At 48.3% G+C, this 22,849-nt stretch overlaps 1 protein-coding gene across 1 annotated transcript in view; it reads left to right on the forward strand.

Moving 5' to 3' along the window:
* Nucleotides 1–11,486, forward strand: part of prr36b (proline rich 36b) — a 95,511-nt gene extending 84,025 nt beyond the window's left edge. The window contains exons 4-5 of the mRNA XM_084329348.1: nt 8,275–8,498; nt 8,701–11,486. Of these exons, the coding sequence (XP_084185474.1) occupies nt 8,275–8,498; nt 8,701–11,171 (2,695 nt within the window). The 3' untranslated portion in view covers nt 11,172–11,486. The remainder of the gene's footprint in view (nt 1–8,274; nt 8,499–8,700) is intronic.
* Nucleotides 11,487–22,849: the final 11,363 nt, after the last annotated feature.

The following is a 22,849-nucleotide window of genomic DNA, read 5'->3' on the forward strand; positions in this document are numbered from 1 at the left end:
GTATTTCCTGGAGCAGTACACCGGCAGTATTTTCTAGAGCAGTACACCAGTAGTATTTGCTGGAGCAGTACACCAGTAGTATTTGCTGGAGCAGTACACCAGTATTTGCTGGAGCAGTACACCAGTAGTATTTCCTGGAGCAGTACACCAGTAGTATTTGCTGGAGCAGTACACCAGTAGTATTTCCTGGAGCAGTACACCAGTAGTATTTGGTGTATTTCCTGGAGCAGTACACTGTGCAGGCAGGGCCAGGGCTCGTCCCCCGTACCTCCCTACTGCTCTCTGCCTCTCGGAAGAGAACCCACAGAGAGACGCCAACGACCTGATTCTTCAGTGAGCTTCTCCTCTGTCACGTGGCGGTCTCCTCCTGTGCTCTGGAAGCGTCCCGGGGGCATCGTCTCCTCCCAGGGTGACGGCTCCCCCCTCGGCGCCTGCTGCTTAATTAAAACAGCATTTTGTTTAATCTGCCGCTCGTCTTCCCAGGAGGACGCTGCCTCTTGCTGCAGGCCAGGGGTGGTCGCTTGCCTGCTTTTGCTCCGCCCCTCATTGGTGCATCATCATCGCCTGACTCCGCCGTGCCCTACCAGAGTACCAGAGCGGCGGGGTGACCTCTCCTCCTTCTCGTGCTCATCGGGAGTGTTCCACGGTTTAGCTGTAATGAGGCGAAAAAAATGCTATTTTTAAAAGATCCCCGGGCGACTCTGTTGAACTTCAAGTGTGACGCCGCGTGTGGAGTCACCTCATCTCTTCAGCTCCAGTGCATTTCTCTAAGCTTTGTTCTACATTTGCTTTTAACCCCAATTTGGGTCGTTAAAGCTTAATGTTAATGTTAATGTTGAGTTAAATCCTCCCTGCGAGGCCTGTGGTGAAATGTGTAGAAAACGGCACCACGTCATCGCTCCCCCTGGGCACACCATTCAACCCTTCAAACCCTCGCTTGTCAGAGGGAAGCAACAGTTGTGATTGGAGGATCAGGAAAAGAGGGCGGGGCTTGAGATAGGTACATTTAAGAGGGGAGTAGCATCACTCGGAGGCTACTATAATCAACGACGCTCCCACTCATTTAACTTGACAGCGATCTTGATTACAGAATTAACATAACGATTGAAACAGTTCAGGCATCGATGCGCCGACCGCAGCGCTCCAATCGAGCCTTGTCATCGTGGTCCGACCGCCGGGAGCATCTATTCATCTTGGAACGCAGCACACAACCCTCCATTTTAAACTGTTCAACCATGGCCTATTATTCTCTGAGCTGCCTCACTACACGCTCTGCAGCAGGGAGGAAGAGACATCAATATTACATTGATGGTCTGTATTAAATCGGATGAATGATCCTACTGTACTCTTCCTCTCTCTCTCTCTCTCTCTCCCCCCCTCCCTCCCTCTCTCTCTTCTTTTCTCATTTCCTATGCCCCTGTAAAGTAGGTGGAAGTCATCCTGTCATTTTTGATGATCTAGATTGCTTTTCAACGTACAGATTAAATGGAATACTCTCTTTCTCTCCCTCTCTCCTCTCTCTCACACCCTCTCTCTACCTTTCTCTCCTCTCTCTATCTCTATCTCTCTCTTCTAATTCCCTCCTTTCTCTTCTTGCTGTATTTCTTATCTTTATCTTTCCTTCTTTAATCCCGGCAACACAGACTTATATACAAATCTTTCCCCTGAAGAATAATTTAAATAACAAAGTACTCAGCCTCTACTGTCTTTAACTATGAATGAACACAACACTCTAACTAACCATCTTTAGATAATAAAGTACTCAGCCTCTACTGTCTTTAACTATAACTTTAACACAACACACATAAGTAGGTTTGAAAACATAGTTCATCTCTAGAATGCAGTTGTCTAATACAAGTGGTGAGTGTGTGATCTTTAACCGTTGCCGGCAGCTTTGTCCCAAATGTCACCATTGTGCCAGTTAACGCTCTAATCAGGAGGCAAGGCAACCAGTTAACGCTCTAATCAGGGGGCAAGGCAACCAGTTAACGCTCTAATCAGGGGGCAAGGCAACCAGTTAACGCTCTAATCAGGGGGCAAGGCAACCAGTTAACGCTCTAATCAGGGGGCAAGGCAACCAGTTAACGCTCTAATCAGGAGGCAAGGCAACCAGTTAACGCTCTAATCAGGAGGCAAGGCAACCAGTTAACGTTCTAATCAGGAGGCAAGGCAACCAGTTAACGCTCTAATCAGGGGGCAAGGCAACCAGTTAACGCTCTAATCAGGGGGCAAGGCAACCAGTTAACGCTCTAATCAGGGGGCAAGGCAACCAGTTAACGCTCTAATCAGGAGGCAAGGCAACCAGTTAACGCTCTAATCAGGGGGCAAGGCAACCAGTTAACGCTCTAATCAGGAGGCAAGGCAACCAGTTAACGTTCTAATCAGGAGGCAAGGCAACCAGTTAACGCTCTAATCAGGGGGCAAGGCAACCAGTTAACGCTCTAATCAGGGGGCAAGGCAACCAGTTAACGCTCTAATCAGGGGGCAAGGCAACCAGTTAACGTTCTAATCAGGAGGCAAGGCAACCAGTTAACGCTCTAATCAGGGGGCAAGGCAACCAGTTAACGTTCTAATCAGGAGGCAAGGCAACCAGTTAACGTTCTAATCAGGGGGCAAGGCAACCAGTTAACGTTCTAATCAGGGGGCAAGGCGACCAGTTAACGTTCTAATCAGGGGGCAAGGCAACCAGTTAACGTTCTAATCAGGAGGCAAGGCAACCAGTTAACGTTCTAATCAGGGGGCAAGGCAACCAGTTAACGCTCTAATCAGGGGGCAAGGCGACCAGTTAACGTTCTAATCAGGGGGCAAGGCAACCAGTTAACGTTCTAATCAGGGGGCAAGGCAACCAGTTAACGCTCTAATCAGGAGGCAAGGCAACCAGTTAACGTTCTAATCAGGGGGCAAGGCAACCAGTTAACGTTCTAATCAGGGGGCAAGGCAACCAGTTAACGCTCTAATCAGGGGGCAAGGCAACCAGTTAACGTTCTAATCAGGAGGCAAGGCAACCAGTTAACGTTCTAATCAGGAGGCAAGGCAACCAGTTAACGTTCTAATCAGGAGGCAAGGCAACCAGTTAACGCTCTAATCAGGGGGCAAGGCAACCAGTTAACGTTCTAATCAGGGGGCAAGGCAACCAGTTAACGCTCTAATCAGGGGGCAAGGCAACCAGTTAACGTTCTAATCAGGGGGCAAGGCAACCAGTTAACGCTCTAATCAGGGGGCAAGGCAACCAGTTAACGTTCTAATCAGGAGGCAAGGCGACAAATTAATAGCTTCAGCTAAGTCAGCTTCATTAGATCAACTTATAGCAGGCTCCCAGTAAGACAGGCTCAGCATCAATGAGTAAATTAAAACAGAAACAATGGCTTGTTGTGCCGACATGAGCCAAGCTGTTGTTGGTGCTTGATGAATGGCTTCTTCTAGACAGAGGAATACTATATATCTTCATAGTATTTATGTTGTAAATCTATAGTGTGTGTATAAAAAAAAAATTAAATAAAACGGGAACACAGTATGGGTTTAGCTATAGCAGGGCTGCTCGATTATAGAACCAGGAAGAGAATTGGCATAACGACTAAATTGGGATGGGTGAAAAATACAGAAAAAGCCCAAAAATAAATAGAATAATAAATAAAGAATAATCATAATCTTTTGATTATTTTTATCAATGTTGAAATCACAATTATTAATCATGATTACTCATTGATTTGAGAACATCGTATGACGACGACCAAAGGCTGCCTTTCTGTCATATTCTACAAGTTACCAAAGACCCCTGGCTCCCTCCTCCCTCTCACCAGCTGAAACTACTGTGAAGGAAGGGTGCGCTGCATTTACACAAGCCAAAATGAGAGCCACAAGGTATGCAATATACAATAATCGTTTTATCTCGATTATCTTGTTTTCATGATCGTGGGAACCGAAGCCAAAATAATTATTTAAGTTGAAACTTGATTAAGTGCCCAGCCCTTCATGCCAAGTCTTGAATCACTGTCAACCCTCCCCACCTCTCTCTCTCTCTCTCTCTCTCTCTCTCTCTCTCTCTCTCTCGCTCTCGCTCTCGCTCTCTCTCAATAATGAGAGGGTGTCTTTGTTTTTTTGGTACAAAAGGATCATGGACTCCTCATCAGCGTTCTCCGGTCTTGGCGGAGACGGAACACAAGGGGTTTGAGTTCCGAACACAGCGAAGCTTTAAAGATTATGAATGTGTTTTACAAGAGATGCCTGGAGAGATGTCATTAACTATAATGAAAACACACCACCATCAATCCCACACAGCCTGTTATCTGCAACACACAAGTATATTTTCTTTCTTACTTTGTATACTGTATTAAGAAGGTATACTAAAGTTGTGTTAAATTAAGTGTACTTAGATTACTTACTTATAGATATTAATTACTCATACTGCTTTGAATTGGTACACGAGAGAAGTACCAAAAATACATTGCAAAAAGTACATTCTCTCTGAAAGGCACACATGGGTAGAAATATACTTAAAAATAACGGACATTTTATTTTCTATTTGGGCTGCGCTCAGCCAAGTATAAGAGAAACAAAAGATCTGTCGCAACTTCGTCCTTCAACCAAGTTGCGTGAGCTGGAGAAACTGGGGCCCAGTATGAAGAGATGTAGTTGGAAGCAGCAGGAGACCGCGTGGCCACGCCTTGCTTTCACTTAGCGTTGCCATTGACCACCCGGTCGCTAGCGGGGGCGTTCATCTCATCTCACCGTTAGAGTGTTCCATTACAGTTGGCAGAGCGCCGGTGTGGCGCTCACCGCTTCCTGGCAGAGTGGAAACAGCAGCTCTTTACACAATGAATGTGCTTTTAACATTCGCTCCACGTTCTGACCGGCGGACACCGGGGGCCTGGGACACGTTTATTTCTGTTCCCCTTTCACAATGAAAGATTAACATTGTGTCAGTCATCTCCCTCTCTCCCCCTCTCTCTCTGCCTCTCTCTCTCTCTCTCTCTCTCTCTCTCTCTGCCTCTCTCTGCCTCTCACTATCTCTCTCTCTGCCTCTATCATTCTCTCTCTGCCTCTCTATCTGCCTCTTTCTCTACTTCTCTCTGCCTCTCTCTGCTTCTCTCTATATCTCTGACTCACTATTTCTCTGCCCCACTCTCTCTGCCTCTCTCTATCCTTCTCTTTCTCTTTATCGCTCTCTGCCTCTCTTTATCTCTCTGCTCCTCTCTCTGCCACTCTCTCTCTCTGCCACTCTCTCTCTCTGCCTCTCTCTCTATCCTTCTCTCTCTCTGCCACTCTCTCTCTCTGCCACTCTCTCTCTCTGCCTCTCTCTCTATCCTTCTCTCTCTCTGCTTCTCTCTCTCTGCCTCTCTCTCTCTGCTCCTCTCTCTCTCCCTCTCTCTGCCACTCTCTCTGCTCCTCTCTCTCTCTGCCTCTCTCTCTCTCTACTCCTCTCTCTCCCTCCCTCTCTCTGCCACTCTTTCTCTGCTCCTCTCTCTCTGCCTCTCTCTCTCTCTGCTCCTCTCTCTCTCTGCTTCTCTCTGCCTCTCTCTCTGCTCCTCTCTCTCTCCCTCCCTCTCTCTGCCTCTCTCTCTCTGCTCCTCTCTCTCTGCCTCTCTCTCTCTCTGCTCCTCTCTCTCTCTGCTTCTCTCTGCCTCTCTCTCTGCTCCTCTCTCTCTCCCTCCCTCTCTCTGCCTCTCTCTCTCTGCTCCTCTCTCTCTGCCTCTCTCTCTCTCTGCTCCTCTCTCTCTCTGCTTCTCTCTGCCTCTCTCTCTGCTCCTCTCTCTCTCCCTCCCTCTCTCTGCCTCTCTCTGCTCCTCTCTCTCTGCCTCTCTCTCTCTCTGCTCCTCTCTCTCTCTGCTTCTCTCTGCCTCTCTCTCTGCTCCTCTCTCTCTCCCTCCCTCTCTCTGCCTCTCTCTCTCTGCTCCTCTCTCTCTGCCTCTCTCTCTCTCTGCTCCTCTCTCTCTCTGCTTCTCTCTGCCTCTCTCTCTGCTCCTCTCTCTCTCCCTCCCTCTCTCTGCCTCTCTCTCTCTGCCTCTCTCTCTGCTCCTCTCTCTCTCCCTCCCTCTCTCTGCCCCTCTATCTCTCTGCCTCCTTCCATCCATCCATAGCTAGTTCTCTTTCTGTCAGTGCTAACTGGGTTCTTTATTTAGAAGCCGTTAGCTGCAGGCAGTGAGTGCAGCGTTGGGAGATCACGCCACACAGCACACACACACAGCTCTGTCACCACTACTGGATGTAGGTTAGTTTGGAAGTTTAGTTAGTAGGCCAGGCAGGCAGGCGGGGGCCACCAGGCCGAGGTCAGGGCAGTCCACTTGAGGAGGAGGGTTGGACAGATACATATCTGGTTATGGTATCGTTCTCAGTGGAAGTGCTACAGATAAGGATATTGTGCTGAGCTTAGAACTTAGATAACAGGGCACCATGTAACATGTTGGAAATAAAAGAAAAAGTGTGTGTGAATGTGTTGGTGTGTGTTTGTTTGTGTGTTAGTGTTTTTGTGTGTGTGTTGTTAGTGCGTTAGTATGTGTGTTTTTGTGTGTGTGTTAGTGCATTAGTGTGTGTCTTTGTGCTAGTGCGTTAGGGCCCGCGTCCATCTGCCGCATATTTCTGGGTGCAAGCGTCTTTTGTCAATTGATCCCAATGGGGAGGGAGCGTATGCGGCCACCTATAGGAAATGCGCTGCAGTCGGCTTCTTTTTTCAGCGCTTTTCAGCTTTTTTGTGCGGCAGCACCCAGCGTTTAAAGTTGAACACTTCTGAACTTTTCAGAGCGATGCGCTGATCGTCTTTTCAGACAACCAATCACAGCCGTGGCGCTCGTGACACATTCGTAACCTGACACCGGAGTTGCCTGCCTGCCTGCCCACAGGAGACAGGAGCAGTATGAGGGCAAGTGTCTGCTGGTTGGTGGTCATTGAGATTCGCGACAAAGCACAAATACACTAATAACTACACGAATACACTAATAAAAAGCTAATAAAAAGCAAAGGGCGAACTGTGGTGTCAGGCAATAACTATATATATAATTAATATACAATAAAGTGTCTTAAAATATGCTATATGTGCAAAACCGTGGCAGTAAAATACGATAAAAAGATGGCTGTCGCTAGATTTCTTTCTGTCATCTTGCTACAAAAGGCACGCCACAAGCGCTTCATCCCAGCACTACCGGCGCACTGCCAGCGTTTTTCAGCTGGAAATGTGCGCTAGGTGGACGCATGCCCTTAGTGTGTGTGACGTGTGTGTGTTTTTAGTACACTGTCAGTTCAGCTCCAGGCTCTAAAGAGGACAGAGCAGGAGGAGGTAAACACAGTGTTCAACCTACTTACTGTTCCTTCTGCTTGTATGCTTTGTGTTTCTGTGTGAGTGAAGGTATATCTGTGCAAGTAAGTAAGGGTTTTGAGCATGGCCTTAAAGGTCCGTAGAGTGCTTGCAGATTTCAAGTTGAGTGGGAGCTTGTTCCACAGGGTCGGTGCTGCGACTGCGAAAGCATACATCAGATTTACTCATTAGCTTTGTTATATTTAATCACTTGTTACACTGCATATTACTGTATAGACATTAGAGACACTGTATGTTACAGTCCACACCTGTCCTGTATATTGTAAATGCACTTTACTGTGACCTTGCACTCTGGTTAGATGCCAACTTATTTTTGTTGTACTGTACTTGTGCTGTAGATGACAATACATTTGAATCTATTATAATCTAAAGTTACATCCTGTTTGTGTAGCACCTTTGTGTAGCACACAGTGGTACAAAGTGATTCACAGACCAAAATGTTTGTGTGTATTGCTGTCCCTGTGTGTTTGTGTGTCTGTGTGTGTGTGGGTGTGTGTGTGGTATATGTGTGTGTGTCCTGTGGCTGTAGAAGTGACTAGTCAGTGGGCTGAAGGAGTGGGTGAGTTCTCCTGCTCCCTGTCAGAAGCCACGCTGACACGCCCCCCAGGGCCGCCCGACGCGTGGAATGTCTCGCCAGGGAGAGACCTGCCGCTCGCCCCTAGCTGTGAACCACCCTGCGCCCCCAAAGCTGCTGTCAGCTCCATGTATTCACCGGGGGGGGGCCTGACGTCCTGTATTTATTTAGAGACCACGTCATTTTATTTCCAAAGAGCTTATGTGAACGTTTCTGTCTCCGGAGAGATTGAGAGAGTTTGGCAACGTGACCCGAAGGTGATCCCCCGGACCAGCGGAGATCTGGGGTGTGTGGGGGGAAGTGAATGAATAACAATACCCACTGTTGCAGTGCCCTTGAGCAAGGCACTTGAAACGACTTCTCTTAATGAGTCTCTCCCGTCTTCCCTCAGGCCTCCCATCAGCCCAGCAGCGCCTCGCCCCGGCGTGGCATCTACCCGGCCCGCCACCGGCAGCACTGTCAAGAGCACCACCTCCACCACGGCCAAACCTGCCACCCCCAAAACCACCCCCACCACGCCCAAGGCTCCCGCAGCCAAAACCACCTCCACGACCCCCTCTGCTGGAAAGACTCCGGCATCGCAGGCATCCAAGATCACAACCCCTGCCAAGAAAGGTGAGAAAAACACAAATGTACATAAGAGAACAAGTAGTGTTTATGGTAAAACATTGTTATCGAGGGTTCTGTGTTTCAAAGGTAGTTTTCAGCATACGTATACTTTTCCTTTGTTTCAGTATAGTTTTCCTTTGTTTCAGTATAGTTTTCCTTTGTTTCAGTGTAACTTTCCGTGACCGTCCGTCTTGTCTCCCCTCTCTAGATGTTACCAAACCAACCACCCCAGCTGTCAAGAAGCCTGCAGCGGCTCCCCTCAGCCGCCCCTCCCCAGCAGCCAAGTCTACCAAACCAGAAACCCCCAAATCAGTTTCCAAACCAGACGCCGCCACCAAGAAGCCCGCTGCGAGTAAGGCTGCGGACACCAAGTCGCCCGCCCCAAAGAGCAAGCCTACGCCTACCAAGGACACCGCCAAGGTCCCGGGCTCCAAGCCGACCAAGGCCTCCAGCCCCAAGAAGCCCGTGGGCAGCAGCACCCCGACGCCCGTGAAACGCGGCCCTAAAACGGCATCACTCGTCGAGTCTGCTGAGTCCGGTAAGAAGAGCGAGACGGAGGGTGCCGCTGTCGCTGCCGCTGTCGCTGCCTCCGCGGCTGTCGCTATGGTGGCGGCTGCCATCACGAGCCCAGGAGAGCCAGCCGTAGAGGAGGCCGTAGCGGCTCCGGAAGCAGCCCCCATCCCACAGCTCTCTGCCCAGCTGGACCTGTTCCACCTCGGGGAGCCTGCCCTGGGAACCACGGTCATGTCTCCTCCTTGCTCCCCGCCGAACGCCTCACCCCTGCTGGACATGCACGTCCAGCCCGATCCCTGGGACCAGAGCCAGCCCCTGGAGCCCCAGAGCCTGGCCAAGGTGGAGATGACATTCCAGCCAGAAGAGGAGGAGGAGGAGAAAGAGAACCTATTCATGCCCACCTCCACAGCTCCGTCAGCAGATGCCTTCGGTGCGGTGACCCAGCCCGACCTGCTGGGAGGCTGCCTTGCGGACGACCTCGGCTCCCGGTCCCTGCTCTCCCCTCAGGGGAAGGAGGAGGCGGTGGAGAAGGCAGACGAGGAGATCAATGAGGACGACGATGGGGACGAGGACGAGGAAGATGAGGAGCAGAGGAGGCTGGGCCACCACTCTTCATCCGTGGCCACCGGCTACGGCGGCGCGGCGGGCTGGCACGGCGAGGACCCGCTGTCCGGCATGGACTCGGAAGACGTGAGCAGCAGTACCAGTAGCCGCCAGCAGGGGGTGTCCGACCTAAGCAGTGCCCAGCACACCGCCCTTCTGGAGGGCACGCAGAGCTCCGACGCACTGGTCGACTCCAGCCTCCGTGGCTCCGAGGGAGACGGCAACTTCATGGGCTCCCCCAACTTCATGACCTCCCCCAACGTGGAGACCCTGGCCAACGAGGAGGAGGACGAGGATGAAGAGGAGCGCATGGACGACATGGACGTGAGCTCGGAGAGGGCGGAGGAGCGGCACAAGGTGTTCCAGCATCAGCAGCGGCAGCAGCAGCAGCACGAGGAGGAGGACGACGAGGACGTGGAGATGCCCAGCGAGGGAGTGACGGAGAGCGGCCTGGAGAGCTGCGGGAACGCCGACGAAGATGACTTCAACGAGGAGGAGCGTCTGGACAACCTGAACCGCGCCGCGCTGCCCCTCATCCCCCCGTCCTCCGCCTGGGGTCAGACCAACCCCTTCACTGACCCCCGGGCCCAGCCGTCCCTGCTCTCCTCCCCCAGCCCCCTGTCGGACCAGGGCGCGGCCGACCCCGAGACGCCCACCCAGTCGCCGGCTCAGGCCTGGCTGGACAGCAGCGCTCCCTCCCTGGAACCCCAGGGGCACCGGTCCGCCCACGACCCCATGGAGAGCTCCGCCCCTCCAGCCAGTGAGACCAGCACGCCCGAGGAGCTGCGCGACTACGACAGCAGCTCCGGGGTGGAGTCTCACTCCGACAAGCGGCAGACCCCGGTGCCCACGTCGGTGCACCCCGACATGGACCAGGACCTGGGCATCCACCTGGAGAGGGGCGACGGGGAAGAGGAGGAGGCCGAGACGCTCCCGGCCGACGAGGTGCTGGGAGCCGGGCCACCCACCGCGCCCGCCTCCGCCCCCTCCACCCCCTCCACCTCCGGAGACGAGGCCAGCGACACGGAGGGCGAGATGCAGATCAACGACCCCGACGGCCCCTTGACCGGCATGGACGACGGCGCAGGGTTCGACAGCCCGCCTCCCGCCCACAACCTGCCCGCTCTGGAGGAGGATGAGGAGGCGGCCGAGGTGCCGGCCGGGGAGGAGGAGGACGGAGGCGGAGCCACCCCGCAGTCGGCCAACTCGGTGGCGTCGTACGGCTTCGACTCCAACGCCCACTCCGCGGCCGAGAGCTGCGGCAAGAGCCCCGGCATCTTCTCCCTGGAGAACGAGGACCAGGACCCCTCCCTCATCAAGGAGCTCACCCTGCCATCGGCCGCGCAGGCGGAGGACCTCCTGGGCGGGCCCGTGGACCTGATGCCCCTGGGCGACGACCACTACATGCTGGGGGGGAAGAGGATGCTGGTGGGAGACGACCTGGAGGATCTGGAGCCCGGCCACCACCTCGGGGCTCCGCAGCCCGGAGACTCCACCGAGGGCCAGCCGCCCTACTATGCCATTTGCGATAAGACTGATAGCTTTATGGCAGGTAACGTATAAGTCCTTGGAATGCACCTTATCCCCCGCAACCCTCCCCTTTACCTGTCGTTGTTCGTTTTCTCTCCAGTCGGGTTAGATGGCTTAGAAGAAGAAGGAAAAAAAGCAAACGGGGAGGGTCAAGATTGTAGAAAAAAATGAAAAAAATACGGAGAATGAGGGGAAAAGAGAAAAAAAAAGACTGTAGCGATTTTCAAATGAAGCCTCCCTCTCTCATACTGTTACGATCGTGGTTATGAGTGTATGGCTTAAACTCCTATGTACAATAGCTACTACCATTTTCTATTAGAATGTTCCTTTTAAGTAACACTGCATATTCCGTAGCCCCCCCCCCCCCCCCCGCCGTTCCTCATCTCCACCCCCCCGACCCCAGACGGGGTATTGACTGATCGTCCAAATGTGACTGAGCTTTTAAAAAGAAAAAAAAAAGAAAAAAAAACCTGGATGGAAATGAAAAGGACTCTACCTACCTGTGTATTTATCCTACTGTTTTTACCGATCAAAATGTCAAATGTATTTTTTTTTTGTACTTGCTTGTTTGTTTGTTTGTTTTTTTGTTCTTACTTTTGTTTTTGTCTGAACCCGGTCCTCCCTGCCCTGTGCACATCACACTCCATGGTCTACAATACAGCCTAGCAATAGCCCTGCCTTTTGATTTCTTCTTCTTTTCTATTGTTATTTTATTTTGTTGTTGTTGTTGTTGTTGTTGTTGTTGTTGTTGTTTTTCTTTTTCTTTCTTTTTCGTTTCAAGACTTTTACCATGTTTAGCTATCAAATAAAAGCTAGATATTTATAGTTCTGTTGAGGTGGAGTATTAGATTTGCGGTTTGTGTGCTTCAAGACGTTCTGCCTGCCATGCGTATCGTTTATTCATGGAGTCACATGCTGTGTGTTTGAGGCATTCGCTCTTTAACTGGTTACGCTTTATGCCTCAGTTAGTTCAGTTGATCGTTTGTGCTTCAGAAGCGGACTAACAAACTAGCCTATTATTTGTGAAGAAGAGAACCCCCCCCCCCCCCGCATTCCTCTGCATCTGTAACAGCTTAGACACTCGCTGGAAATGTTTCATAATGGGTGTTGGTTTACTATTTCAACAGTATCTCTTGCATGTTTGACTAACAAGACAACTGTGTTCTATCTGCTTTACACTAGATGTTCATAAATGAATGGTTCACACTAACTAGGTTTTTCAAAATTCCATTAAAACATCATTGCAAGGCATTCTGTTCCTGTTTCTTACTTTCCCCGGTGTTTCGCACGAGTGAAATAAATACCCTGGTGTTGTTTTGTTCAGGCCTACGTTTATTTACATGTTTACACAACAAGGATGTCAAGTTCCCATGACATCATCACTCAGTCACAAAACAGGAAGTGATGCGACTGAATGGTGTTCAATCAAAATAAATGGAATTTTGATGTACATGACAGGTGGTGTCCCAGCACCCCTCCCTGTTCTCCAGCATGTTGATGTCTCTGTGACCTCTGACCTTTGGCGGATTCAACACCGATTGACACCGTCGGGCAGAGAATGTGCCCTGCACTTCCCACAATGACCACTAGGGCCCCCCCCGCCCCCCACCCCCCCCCGCCCCCCCCCCCCGAAAACCCCTTATCCGTGCTACGACATGAAGCCTTGTCCAACCTGGATGCCCAATCCACCAACACACAAACACACACACATGTACAGGAACAACACCACACCACACACACCCATCCACCAACACACAAACACACATGTACAGGAACAACACCACACACACCCATCCACAAACACACACACATGTACAGGAACAACACCACACACACCCATCCACCAACACACAAACACACACACATGTACAGGAACAACACCACACACACCCATCCACAAACACACACACATGTACAGGAACAACACCACACACACCCATCCACCAACACACAAACACACATGTACAGGAACAACACCACACACACCCATCCACAAACACACACACATGTACAGGAACAACACCACACCACACACACCCATCCACCAACACACAAACACACATGTACAGGAACAACACCACACACACCCATCCACAAACACACACACATGTACAGGAACAACACCACACACACCCATCCACCAACACACAAACACACACACATGTACAGGAACAACACCACACACACCCATCCACAAACACACACACATGTACAGGAACAACACCACACACACCCATCCACAAACACACACACATGTACAGGAACAACACCACACACACCCATCCACCAACACACAAACACACACACATGTACAGGAACAACACCACACACACCCATCCACCAACACACAAACACACACACATGTACAGGAACAACACCACACACACCCATCCACCAACACACAAACACACATGTATAGATGTACAGGAACAACACCCCTCCACCTCAACCCACCCAGTGAATGCATCTGTGAAGTTGAATGTCAAAAAAGCTCAGAGGACCCAACAGGTTTTCCACCAGTTCCTGTCTCTGACCCTGTCCCCTTCCTTTGACCTCTGACCTGCCTGCTCCTGCTATGGAATAGCGCTCCTGTTGTTGTGTTGGTCTTGAACACCATCCCTCGTGTCTCTCGTCTCCAAAGACCAGCGTTCTCTGAGGTACCGGGCTTGGTGTTTATCCAGGAGGTAAACTCATGAGCCAGACGGTGCACTTTGTGGAAGCTGTATTTCATCGTGTTTGTGTTCCGGAAGACCATAGGTTTCTTAGGTCACCGCCAGGATAAAAGTGAATCGACAGAGTTTCAGAGTTTAGAATCTTTGTCTCGGCTTCACAGTTACCGCATTCACGCTGTTAACACTTTGGTTGCCACTGGTGAACATGGTAAAACATGGTTAAATGCCAGCACCCACTTCAATGATAGCGTTGTGAACGCATAATCTCTGGCTTAAATTATGGCTGTGTCTCTAATCTGCCCGTCGCTTATCAATGACTTGTTTGCAGTCAACATTGTCGAAACGGATTGCTTTTTTAATCGGTTCATTTCCGTTTTATAGCATTTTGAAACGCCCTTGTTTTTCAGGAAAATATATAGATTCCGTGATAAACGGCATTTACTGGAATATTCTGGAATACACAAAACTGTCATTTTTCGGCCTATTTATGAATAGTTTTCAAATAAACGCTAGATTATCAATAGTATATGTGTACTTATGCACGCTAGCGAAGCAAGCTGAAAAATCTATTCTCATTTCCTGATCGCACACACACACACACATGGGGCACACACTGATATCTCTCTGAAAATAGGTCCGATTACCCCAAGACTGGTAAAATCAATTGCTTACCTCAGATCAGATGTTCTCCAAAAAGATTATTCCAATTCCTGATCGCCATTCCAAATATCGATCGCGTTTATTGATTCAGCGTTGGGTACTGTAATTCCACTGTATTCCACGCGTTTTCCGGCTCTGCGATCACTTCGGTCTCTTCAGATGCCTCGCCGGAGAAGTAAAATGAGGAGGCTGGACCCCCCCCCCCCCCCATCAGTCTAATCCAATGGAGTGCAGTACCATCCGGAGAGACGATAGGGGGCGGTATTTTCCCAATGGAGCTCAGAGAGTCTGCAGCACTAGCGTCGGCATGAACTAACGACAAAACGCGTCCGTGGCACTCAAAAGTGTTAAGAGAGGTCCGTAATAAGGCTGCCGTCTTTTGAATGGTAGGCATTCAGTTTGTCAAATTACACATCATGCCAGTTAGGAACTGGTTCTAGGTAGCAGACAATCCGTTTTTTGTTGTCTCGAGATGCTGACTGCTGAGGGGTGGAATTGATTCAACAACACTCTTGACGACAACTAAAGGAAATAAGAAGGTTTTTGTTAAAGTTCTCATTAGGGCTGTACCGAATGTAATTCTTTTTACATTCTAAGCTTCTATTGAAGTTTTCGAATGAAGCTTTGAATGTCTGTCATCATATTTTATGATGTAATCATACTTTCTTTGTATAAAAGTATTCTGTACTATAGTATGACAACTAATAAAGAAACTTTTTATAAATATCCTAAATGTTTTATTAAATCAACTTTCTTTAATGAATTAAAGAAATTTAACTCGTCAGTTTCATCAACATAAATAATCCAATAAGGGCACGGTTGGTACGAAATAGGGTGATGTGACGTCTTGATGGAGCGCCAAGTGGATGCAGATAGGCTACATCATTTATGATAAATGTTAAACATTTTATGATTAGTCATATAGTATAATATTAGTGTAGCCTAATCTTTATCTGCAACTGTTAAGAAAACCCCCATTAACAGAATGAATACACGCATACAAAAATGTATTTAGAATGTTGATTTAGAATTCAAATGGCAACGTTATGAATGAAGCTTCGAACTATTCGGTACAGCCCTAGTTCTCATCCATCATTGTCTTTCAAGTGCAGCTGAATTCACCCCCTCTTCTCTGGTCTGTACTGCAACTCAGGCACCTTGGTCAGACAGCAGGACGGCGTTTCTCAAACTGCTGCTCAAGCTCTTGATATTTTATCATAATGACCTAGTGTTTCTATTTGGGTTCGATGAACCTTGAACAATGGACTCCTTCACCCACATAATAGCAGTTAAATGTCATCCAATTGAGGGACCGAATTACTCACCCTTTACTCATTCAATCCGAATCTGATTCCTCCCGACAATCGCTCCCTCTTGTTGAAGGCCATGCAGGACGTCATGCCAGCAGCACACTGAGGTATTCTGTGAGAGGCTCGATGGTTCCCTGTCGGAGCTCCCGAAATAGTATGGGGGTTAGTTATGCAACAGATCAATGGAGGAGCCTGTTAACCCTTTCACTGCCACACTACAGAAGGTTAACCCTTTACTATCAGTGTGATAGTAAAGGGTTAACCTTCTGTAGTGTGGTAGTGAAAGGGTTTACCCTTTGTCGTGTGGTAGTGAAAGGGTTAACCATTTGGTAGTGTGGTAGTGAAAGGGTTAAAGGAGTGGAAATGTTATTGTGATGGAATCCTAATAATGAGAGGTTTTGTAACGGGGGACACTGAGCTGGGCTCAGATCTAGTCCAGGACGTCTACTAGTAGCCCCGTCCCACTGGTGTCTGTTAGAATAAGCGTTTGGGTCTATTTCTAAAACTAGGCTTCACAGAGTTAACTGTGTTAACGTGATTCAACGTGCCACCGTTGAAGGTTTTACCCAATTTATCTATCCCAAGCTCCGCCCCCTCCTAGTTTGACAGAGGAAAGCGACGTTTGCGATAGGGCTAAGGTAAAATAATCAGTTTGACCGAGGAAAACGGTAGTTGTGATTGGTGGATCAAGAAAAGAGGGCGGAGCTTGGGGGCAATTATCACAGTATATCCATTTTCGCATCCCTTTATTTTTGCCTTTGTCACCTTTCTTGTGAACCTCCTTGAACCCTCTCCCTGGCCCCTGTTGTCCTGCCTCTGTTTCTGTTGGCTGCATGCGTCTAACGGATATACAAGTGATCTTGACTGTCTCACAGGAGAGGACAAGAGTGATGATGATGATGATGATGGTGGTGGTGGCGACGATGACGCTGCTCCTTCCCAGTCAGATGATGAAGATCAGGAGCAGCGAACGCACTCGCAGGAAGACAACCGGAACCAGAACCTTCCGACGGCCGATCCCATCGCCAACGGCCACTACTTGGCCCTGGTGCCGGGCAACAGGCGGCCCATCGACCCCACTCTCGCCGCCCACTTCACCAAGATCGCACCTCCTCCTTCGCCCCCCGGAGGAGGAGCCGACGAGACCGGCGGCGGGGGTCAGCTGCGGAAGCTGGAGCGGCACCAGGAGCAGCTCCGGGAGATGGAGCAGGAGAGGCAGAGGAGGCGGTGGCTGGAGGAGGAGCGTCTGGGGCTGGAGCAGCAGAGGCAGCTGGAGCAGCAGCGCAGGGAGCTCCTCCAGCTGCAGCTCCAGCAGCAGCAGCAGGAGCACCGGCAGCGCAGGCAGCTCCTCCAGTGGCAGCTGGAGCTGGAGCTGCAGCACCGGCTCCAGCAGCAGATGAGGAGGAGCCCCTCCGGGGGCGTCATGCTCTCGCCCTCCTCCGGGCTCTGCACCATCTACGAAGCCATGGAGACCGGCGAGGAGGACGAGGAGGACGAGGAGGAGGGGACGCCGTCGACCAACCACACCCTGCTGCGCCCCCTGCCCCCCCAGGACCTGGACTGGAACCAGAAGGTGGACATGGTCCAGCAGCTCATCAACCAGACCCTGCTGCTGTCCGCCGCCTCTGACGGGGGCTGCTGTCCGCCTCTCCTCCTGCTGCCTGTGGGGCCGGGGGGGGGCACCCTGAGCCCCCTGGAGGCCAGCCTGTGGCCCAGCATGCTGCCTGCCTTCAGCCCCGCGTCCGCCACGGTCACCTCGGTCAGCAGCTACTCCCCTGACAGCCAGGGCGGCTCCCCCCCGGCGGGAGAGTGGACCGTGGTGGAGCTGGAGACGCAGCACTGAGGACGGGTCGGCCGATCAGATCACACAGAGACCACACCTCACACACGGGCGTCATTTTGTTTTCAGTGGTGGAGGGGACACATTTGGGGGCGTGGTCAGTGGCGTTGTTTCAGTAAAAGCCCAAGGTATGGCAAGGAGGGAGGGAGGGTGGCTGTTGTGGCCGGTGCTACGTATAGTTTTAAGGTCGCGGGGGGTAGGGGGGGGGGGCTGAAGGGATGGAACAAGCAGCCGTTTTCCGTGTGGTCCAAGTGCCGTGTCGCGTCACCGTTTATTATTGTGTAACATTGTTTTGGACGGTAAAAAAGTGCGGGGGACAATAACTGCCTTCTGAAACCATGCAGGGGACATGTCCCCCGTGTCCCCCCCCCCCCCCCCCCCCCCCCATAATTACGCCCATGACTTCACAGCACTGCTACATCACTAGGCTACATCACACAGAACAACCCGCACAGTTCACTGCAACACATGCTACTAAATTCTACACTGCAAGCATATCATCAGAGCCCAGTAGAGACGTGGTGGGAAACTTCTTTTCAGGAATGGTGAAAAACAAGATGTCCACCACCATGCATTAGCTATGGTTTGGATTTTGTCAGAGGGGCACAACATGTTTTCTACATGTTTCTGGGACACAAAGCCAGCTGTCGATGATAGTGAAAGAACAATATTGGATATTAGATTTCTAAGGGACACAGACAATATCTGGGCCGGTACAGTATGTATAATGATTCTGAGACAGGATATGGTGTTCCTAGCAGACTACCTTCCTATAGGTTAGAGAATAGTAGCACTGATCCAAAATCGCTTGTCTGTGTGTGTGTGTGTGTGTGATGGTCACATGACCAAACTAAACTAGGAAGCACACCGGTCTGGAATCGGTAATCCTCCTCTAATTACATATGGGCCCGGATTAATCACTGGATGATCAGGTGTCTGATCTCATTTGTGAGATTATAATTCTGAGAACTGACCATTCTAATGATGACGTCACCGTGGCTACTGCCCATTGAAAGCTATTGAGTGGGAAGATTCTAAGACAGAATTCGGAGCGAACTTTAATAACCAGTATCATACATAATGACATTGTGTACAGTAACCTTGCATTAGAGCATGATCCACAATAAACTCCATTGTTCTCATGCCTGCACATGCACATGAACACACTATAGACTACTACTACTTATATATATAAATGCTCTGTACCTCTAGACCAGGGGTGGCCAACCCGCGGCTCGCGAGCCGCATGCGGCTCTTTGCCCGTCAATGTGCGGCTCTTCCATCCATAAAAAAAAAAAAATGTTTAAATTTTTTTTTACTTTTTTTTTTTTTTTTTTTACTTTTTTTTTTTTTTATGTCACTCATTCCATAAGGACGTAGAATAAACATTTACAATTTTTTTTTAAATGGTCCATTTGCATGTTCTTGGTATCTGAATCTACATGTAGGGACATATATGGATCAGTGTCAGAAATAGTGTGTCTGTTACTAGGCTTGAGTAAATTGTAATGAACCAAAGGAGAATATCAATTCTATTTAAAAAAAAAATGATCTTTGACTGTAAATAACACCATGCTAAAATTGACCAGACCTGAAAAATCTAAGCAAATGAATAAAGGGAAGATGATTAAACAGAAGGTTTTGTAGATACAGTACTGAATTCTGCCATCTTTTTTATAATGTAAATTTCTCCACCATTCTTCATCATATTGCAACACCGTTTTTTGCAAGACGTTCACAGAAAGGTAGAGAAACTAACTGCGTTCTGTTTTATGGCAATAACGTTCAGGTTTGTGGGAGATAATCCCAAAAAATAAGAGAAATTAAAAAGTAAATCCAGAAGTCAGATGATTGACAGGGGCTGGTGTGAGCTGGGTAGGGTAGTTTTTCGAAATTTGAAAGCCCTGAGTCTCTTCCTTCAAAAGACTACACTCACTTTTGGCTGTGCCACTTCCTCCTGTCAATATGCGCCGGTTTCCGACTCAATGCCCTGAGATTTCTATAATCTTATATTTCACTAATAACAGTTAAAATAATTGGTAAACAAACATAATGCTGAAAATATACACTTTTACTGTATATCTCGGGCTTAAGAGGTTAACCCTGTGAGGCCCAAATTAAAAAGAAATTAGCAACTTCAGAGGCCAGAGGGTGGGACATATAAACACATTTACTATCAAATAGCATTGTGAGGCTGAACAACAGGACCAATTGACTATACATGTGCTTAAAGGGGAACTATCTTATAAATGGCTTTTTTCAGTGTTTACCATTGTTTCTTAGCTATGTGGACTTATATTAATAGGATATATGTCTCTAATTCTCATATTGGCGAATTCTTCCAATTCTCCTCTCACAATATTCACCCTCACTGAACTGAGTCATCTGAAAATGTGCATATCTGTGATGTCAGAGATTTCTCAGCTGCATAATAATGTGGCAGTTGATGTGGCAGTTGGCACCAGGCCACACAGTGGTTGGAGCCCAGCCTCAAAACGGCTTAAGATCTTGAGGTAGAAAAATGCGGTTTTTAGTACTTGATTAGAAATACAAAACAATGCATTTTTTTTGAAAAAAACCTAGGTGTTCCATAGACTCACAGGAATTGTGTAAAAGTGCCCAAATAGTGAAAGAAATAGTAAAATAGTTCCCCTTTAACATTTTTTAAATAAACATTATTTTTTTAAATGGCTAAAAGTGATTTTGTAATTTTGCAACCGTGGGTCTCACAGGGTACTTTTAACCCTGTGAGGCCCAAATAAAAAAGACATTAGCAACTTCAGAGGCCAGAGGGTGAGACCTATAAACACATGAAGGGTGTCGTGACTGAAAAAAAAGGTTGAGAAACGCTGGTATATGGTGTGGCTCTTTGTGGTACCACAGTCATTTTTTTGTGGCTCTTAGTCTCTGACTGGTTGGCCACCCCTGCTCTAGACTGTAGCCATGTAGTTTATATCATGTTTGTGTATTGCTTACAGCAAAGAAGTGAGACCAAATATGATGAACCTCTGAATGAGGGAAGCAGCTACGACAAATTGCACTTGTTTTTATATATTGTCCTTGATTGATTGATTAATTAATTAATTTTGACTGAATCGTTTTATGAACAAAAGTATTTATTTACAGGTAAGTGGGAATACTATTAATATGTGTGTGTGGTAGTGAATTATGAACCACAGTTCCTCATAACAAAGTACAAAAAAAGAAAAAAACACATAACAGTTTGTAATTAAAACGCCTGTGTATCGAGTGGGAATACTCCAACCAGAGGACATTATTAAGCAGTGGGCCTATCTGCCAGGGAGGGGGGAGACTGGTCTGCCTTTGATTGGTCTACAACGTTATATTGTGACTTCACTCAACCTGTTGTGAGGAGCCCCCCCCCCCCTTAGACTTAATTGAGCTGTCAGTCACAGAAGAAAAGGAGGCGGGTCGCAGAAGAAGGACGTCCTTGTTCTACTTTCACACAGGCTGTGAGGGGCATCTGCTGGACAGGAGAGCTCTCGGGGGAGAGGGTGGGGGGTCTGTCTCCCCCTCTATCACATTCCAAAGTTGTAACCTCATTTCCTGGGTCGGCCAGTAGGCTACTCAATGGGTTTCCGAGGTTACCGATGATGTCATAGTGAGAGAGAATGGGAGATGTCTGAGATGGACACAGACATTGTGGCACTCTGGGGGGGGGGGGGGGGGGGGGGGGGGGGGGTTGGTGCTCAAGTAGCAACCATGCCGGATAGAAGTGTACACTTCAAAAGAGCAATTGTTTTTACATGTATTATTGTTATTCTTAATATTACTATTATGTGCAATCTGAACCTTGTGTGGATTGTGCAATACAATAGAAACGTGTTTGCTTAGTTGATTATCGTTTATGACATATCAGGTATAAACTAGCACTTAATAGCTACCATCATTAGATGGAAAATGTTTTATTCTGTCTCGAGAAAAAGCACCTGTTTTTCCTCTCCTTTGTCTGCATTCTGAGACCAGCAAATATATAACAACACTGCCACCTGCTGGTGGAATTATTTTTTCCCTTTCTATTATATTACACTGACTTGTGATTAAATCAATGTTTTGTTTTTAAAACTGTTGAATATTAAAATGTAATGTCTGTAGCTGCTACAGTTCATATTATAAGCGATTTCATGATATCCAAAAGGGTGATCCAATATTGTTCTTAATTCAAATGTATTCTCTAAATAAATCTTAACATGACGCTGTTAAACTAATATCAGTTTGATATTATACAGCATGGCAGGAATAGTCAATTTTTTTATAACCCAAGGGTATGTTCAGGGAGTCCTTTTCTCAGCACAATCCATGCTGTTCTTGTTGCGTTCATGTTGTGGGTAACTAGCTGGACTACTACTAGCTGGTGTTGTACTTGAGTCTCGGACTCAAGACTTGTGACTCGACTTGGACTTGAGCACTGATGACTTGGACTTGGACTCGAGCATTGACTGCATTCGGACTCGGAAGGTGCAGACGAGGACTCGGACTTGTTCATTGATAAATACAGTTATTTTTTTTTAATATTTCTTTTTTGAAATAGGCCCTAATCATAAGATATTGATGGCTAGTGCATTTGTTTGGCTATTGTGTCACAAAGTAAATAAACTCCCCTTGAAATGGTGACCACTGTGTCATTTATGTTGACTGTAGACCTTTTCTTATTTGTATGTCAGCTCTTTGACTGACAGAGTGGAGTGGACTTGACTTGGACTCAGATTAGGGTAATGGGGACTCGACTCAGGCTCTTCCTTGGTGACTTGGACTCAAACACTTGGGACTCGAGACTCGACTCAGACTCGAGATTTTTAGTGACTCGACTACAACACTGATTGGAGCTACAGATATCCAGTATGAAGCACAGCATGTTGTGCTGAGAAAGGGCTAAGGGGCTAAAGGCTCCAAAATGGTGGATTTACCGTTTAGACAATGGCAGTTGAACAATATCCACCCCTTATTATTGCATGTTTTGTCTGATTATGTTTGAATTGAAAGTTTTATGTCCTCCATATCCAGTTATTACTAACGATCACAGTTCATAAAGTTATTGTACAGTTAAAGGGTGTAACACCGCCAAACAGCGACCTCTAGGCAAAAGCGCTCCACTTAGTATTGGACTTTGCTTACATGTTGTGTTTTGGTATAGGGAAGGGGTTGCTACTGCTGGCCACACCTCAGGCTCTACCAAGAGAGATCTGGAGAAACTCATACTGTATACCC

Source organism: Notolepis coatsorum (genome assembly GCF_963971535.1).
Source record: "Notolepis coatsorum genome assembly, chromosome: 14".
Taxonomy (NCBI): domain Eukaryota; kingdom Metazoa; phylum Chordata; class Actinopteri; order Aulopiformes; family Paralepididae; genus Notolepis; species Notolepis coatsorum.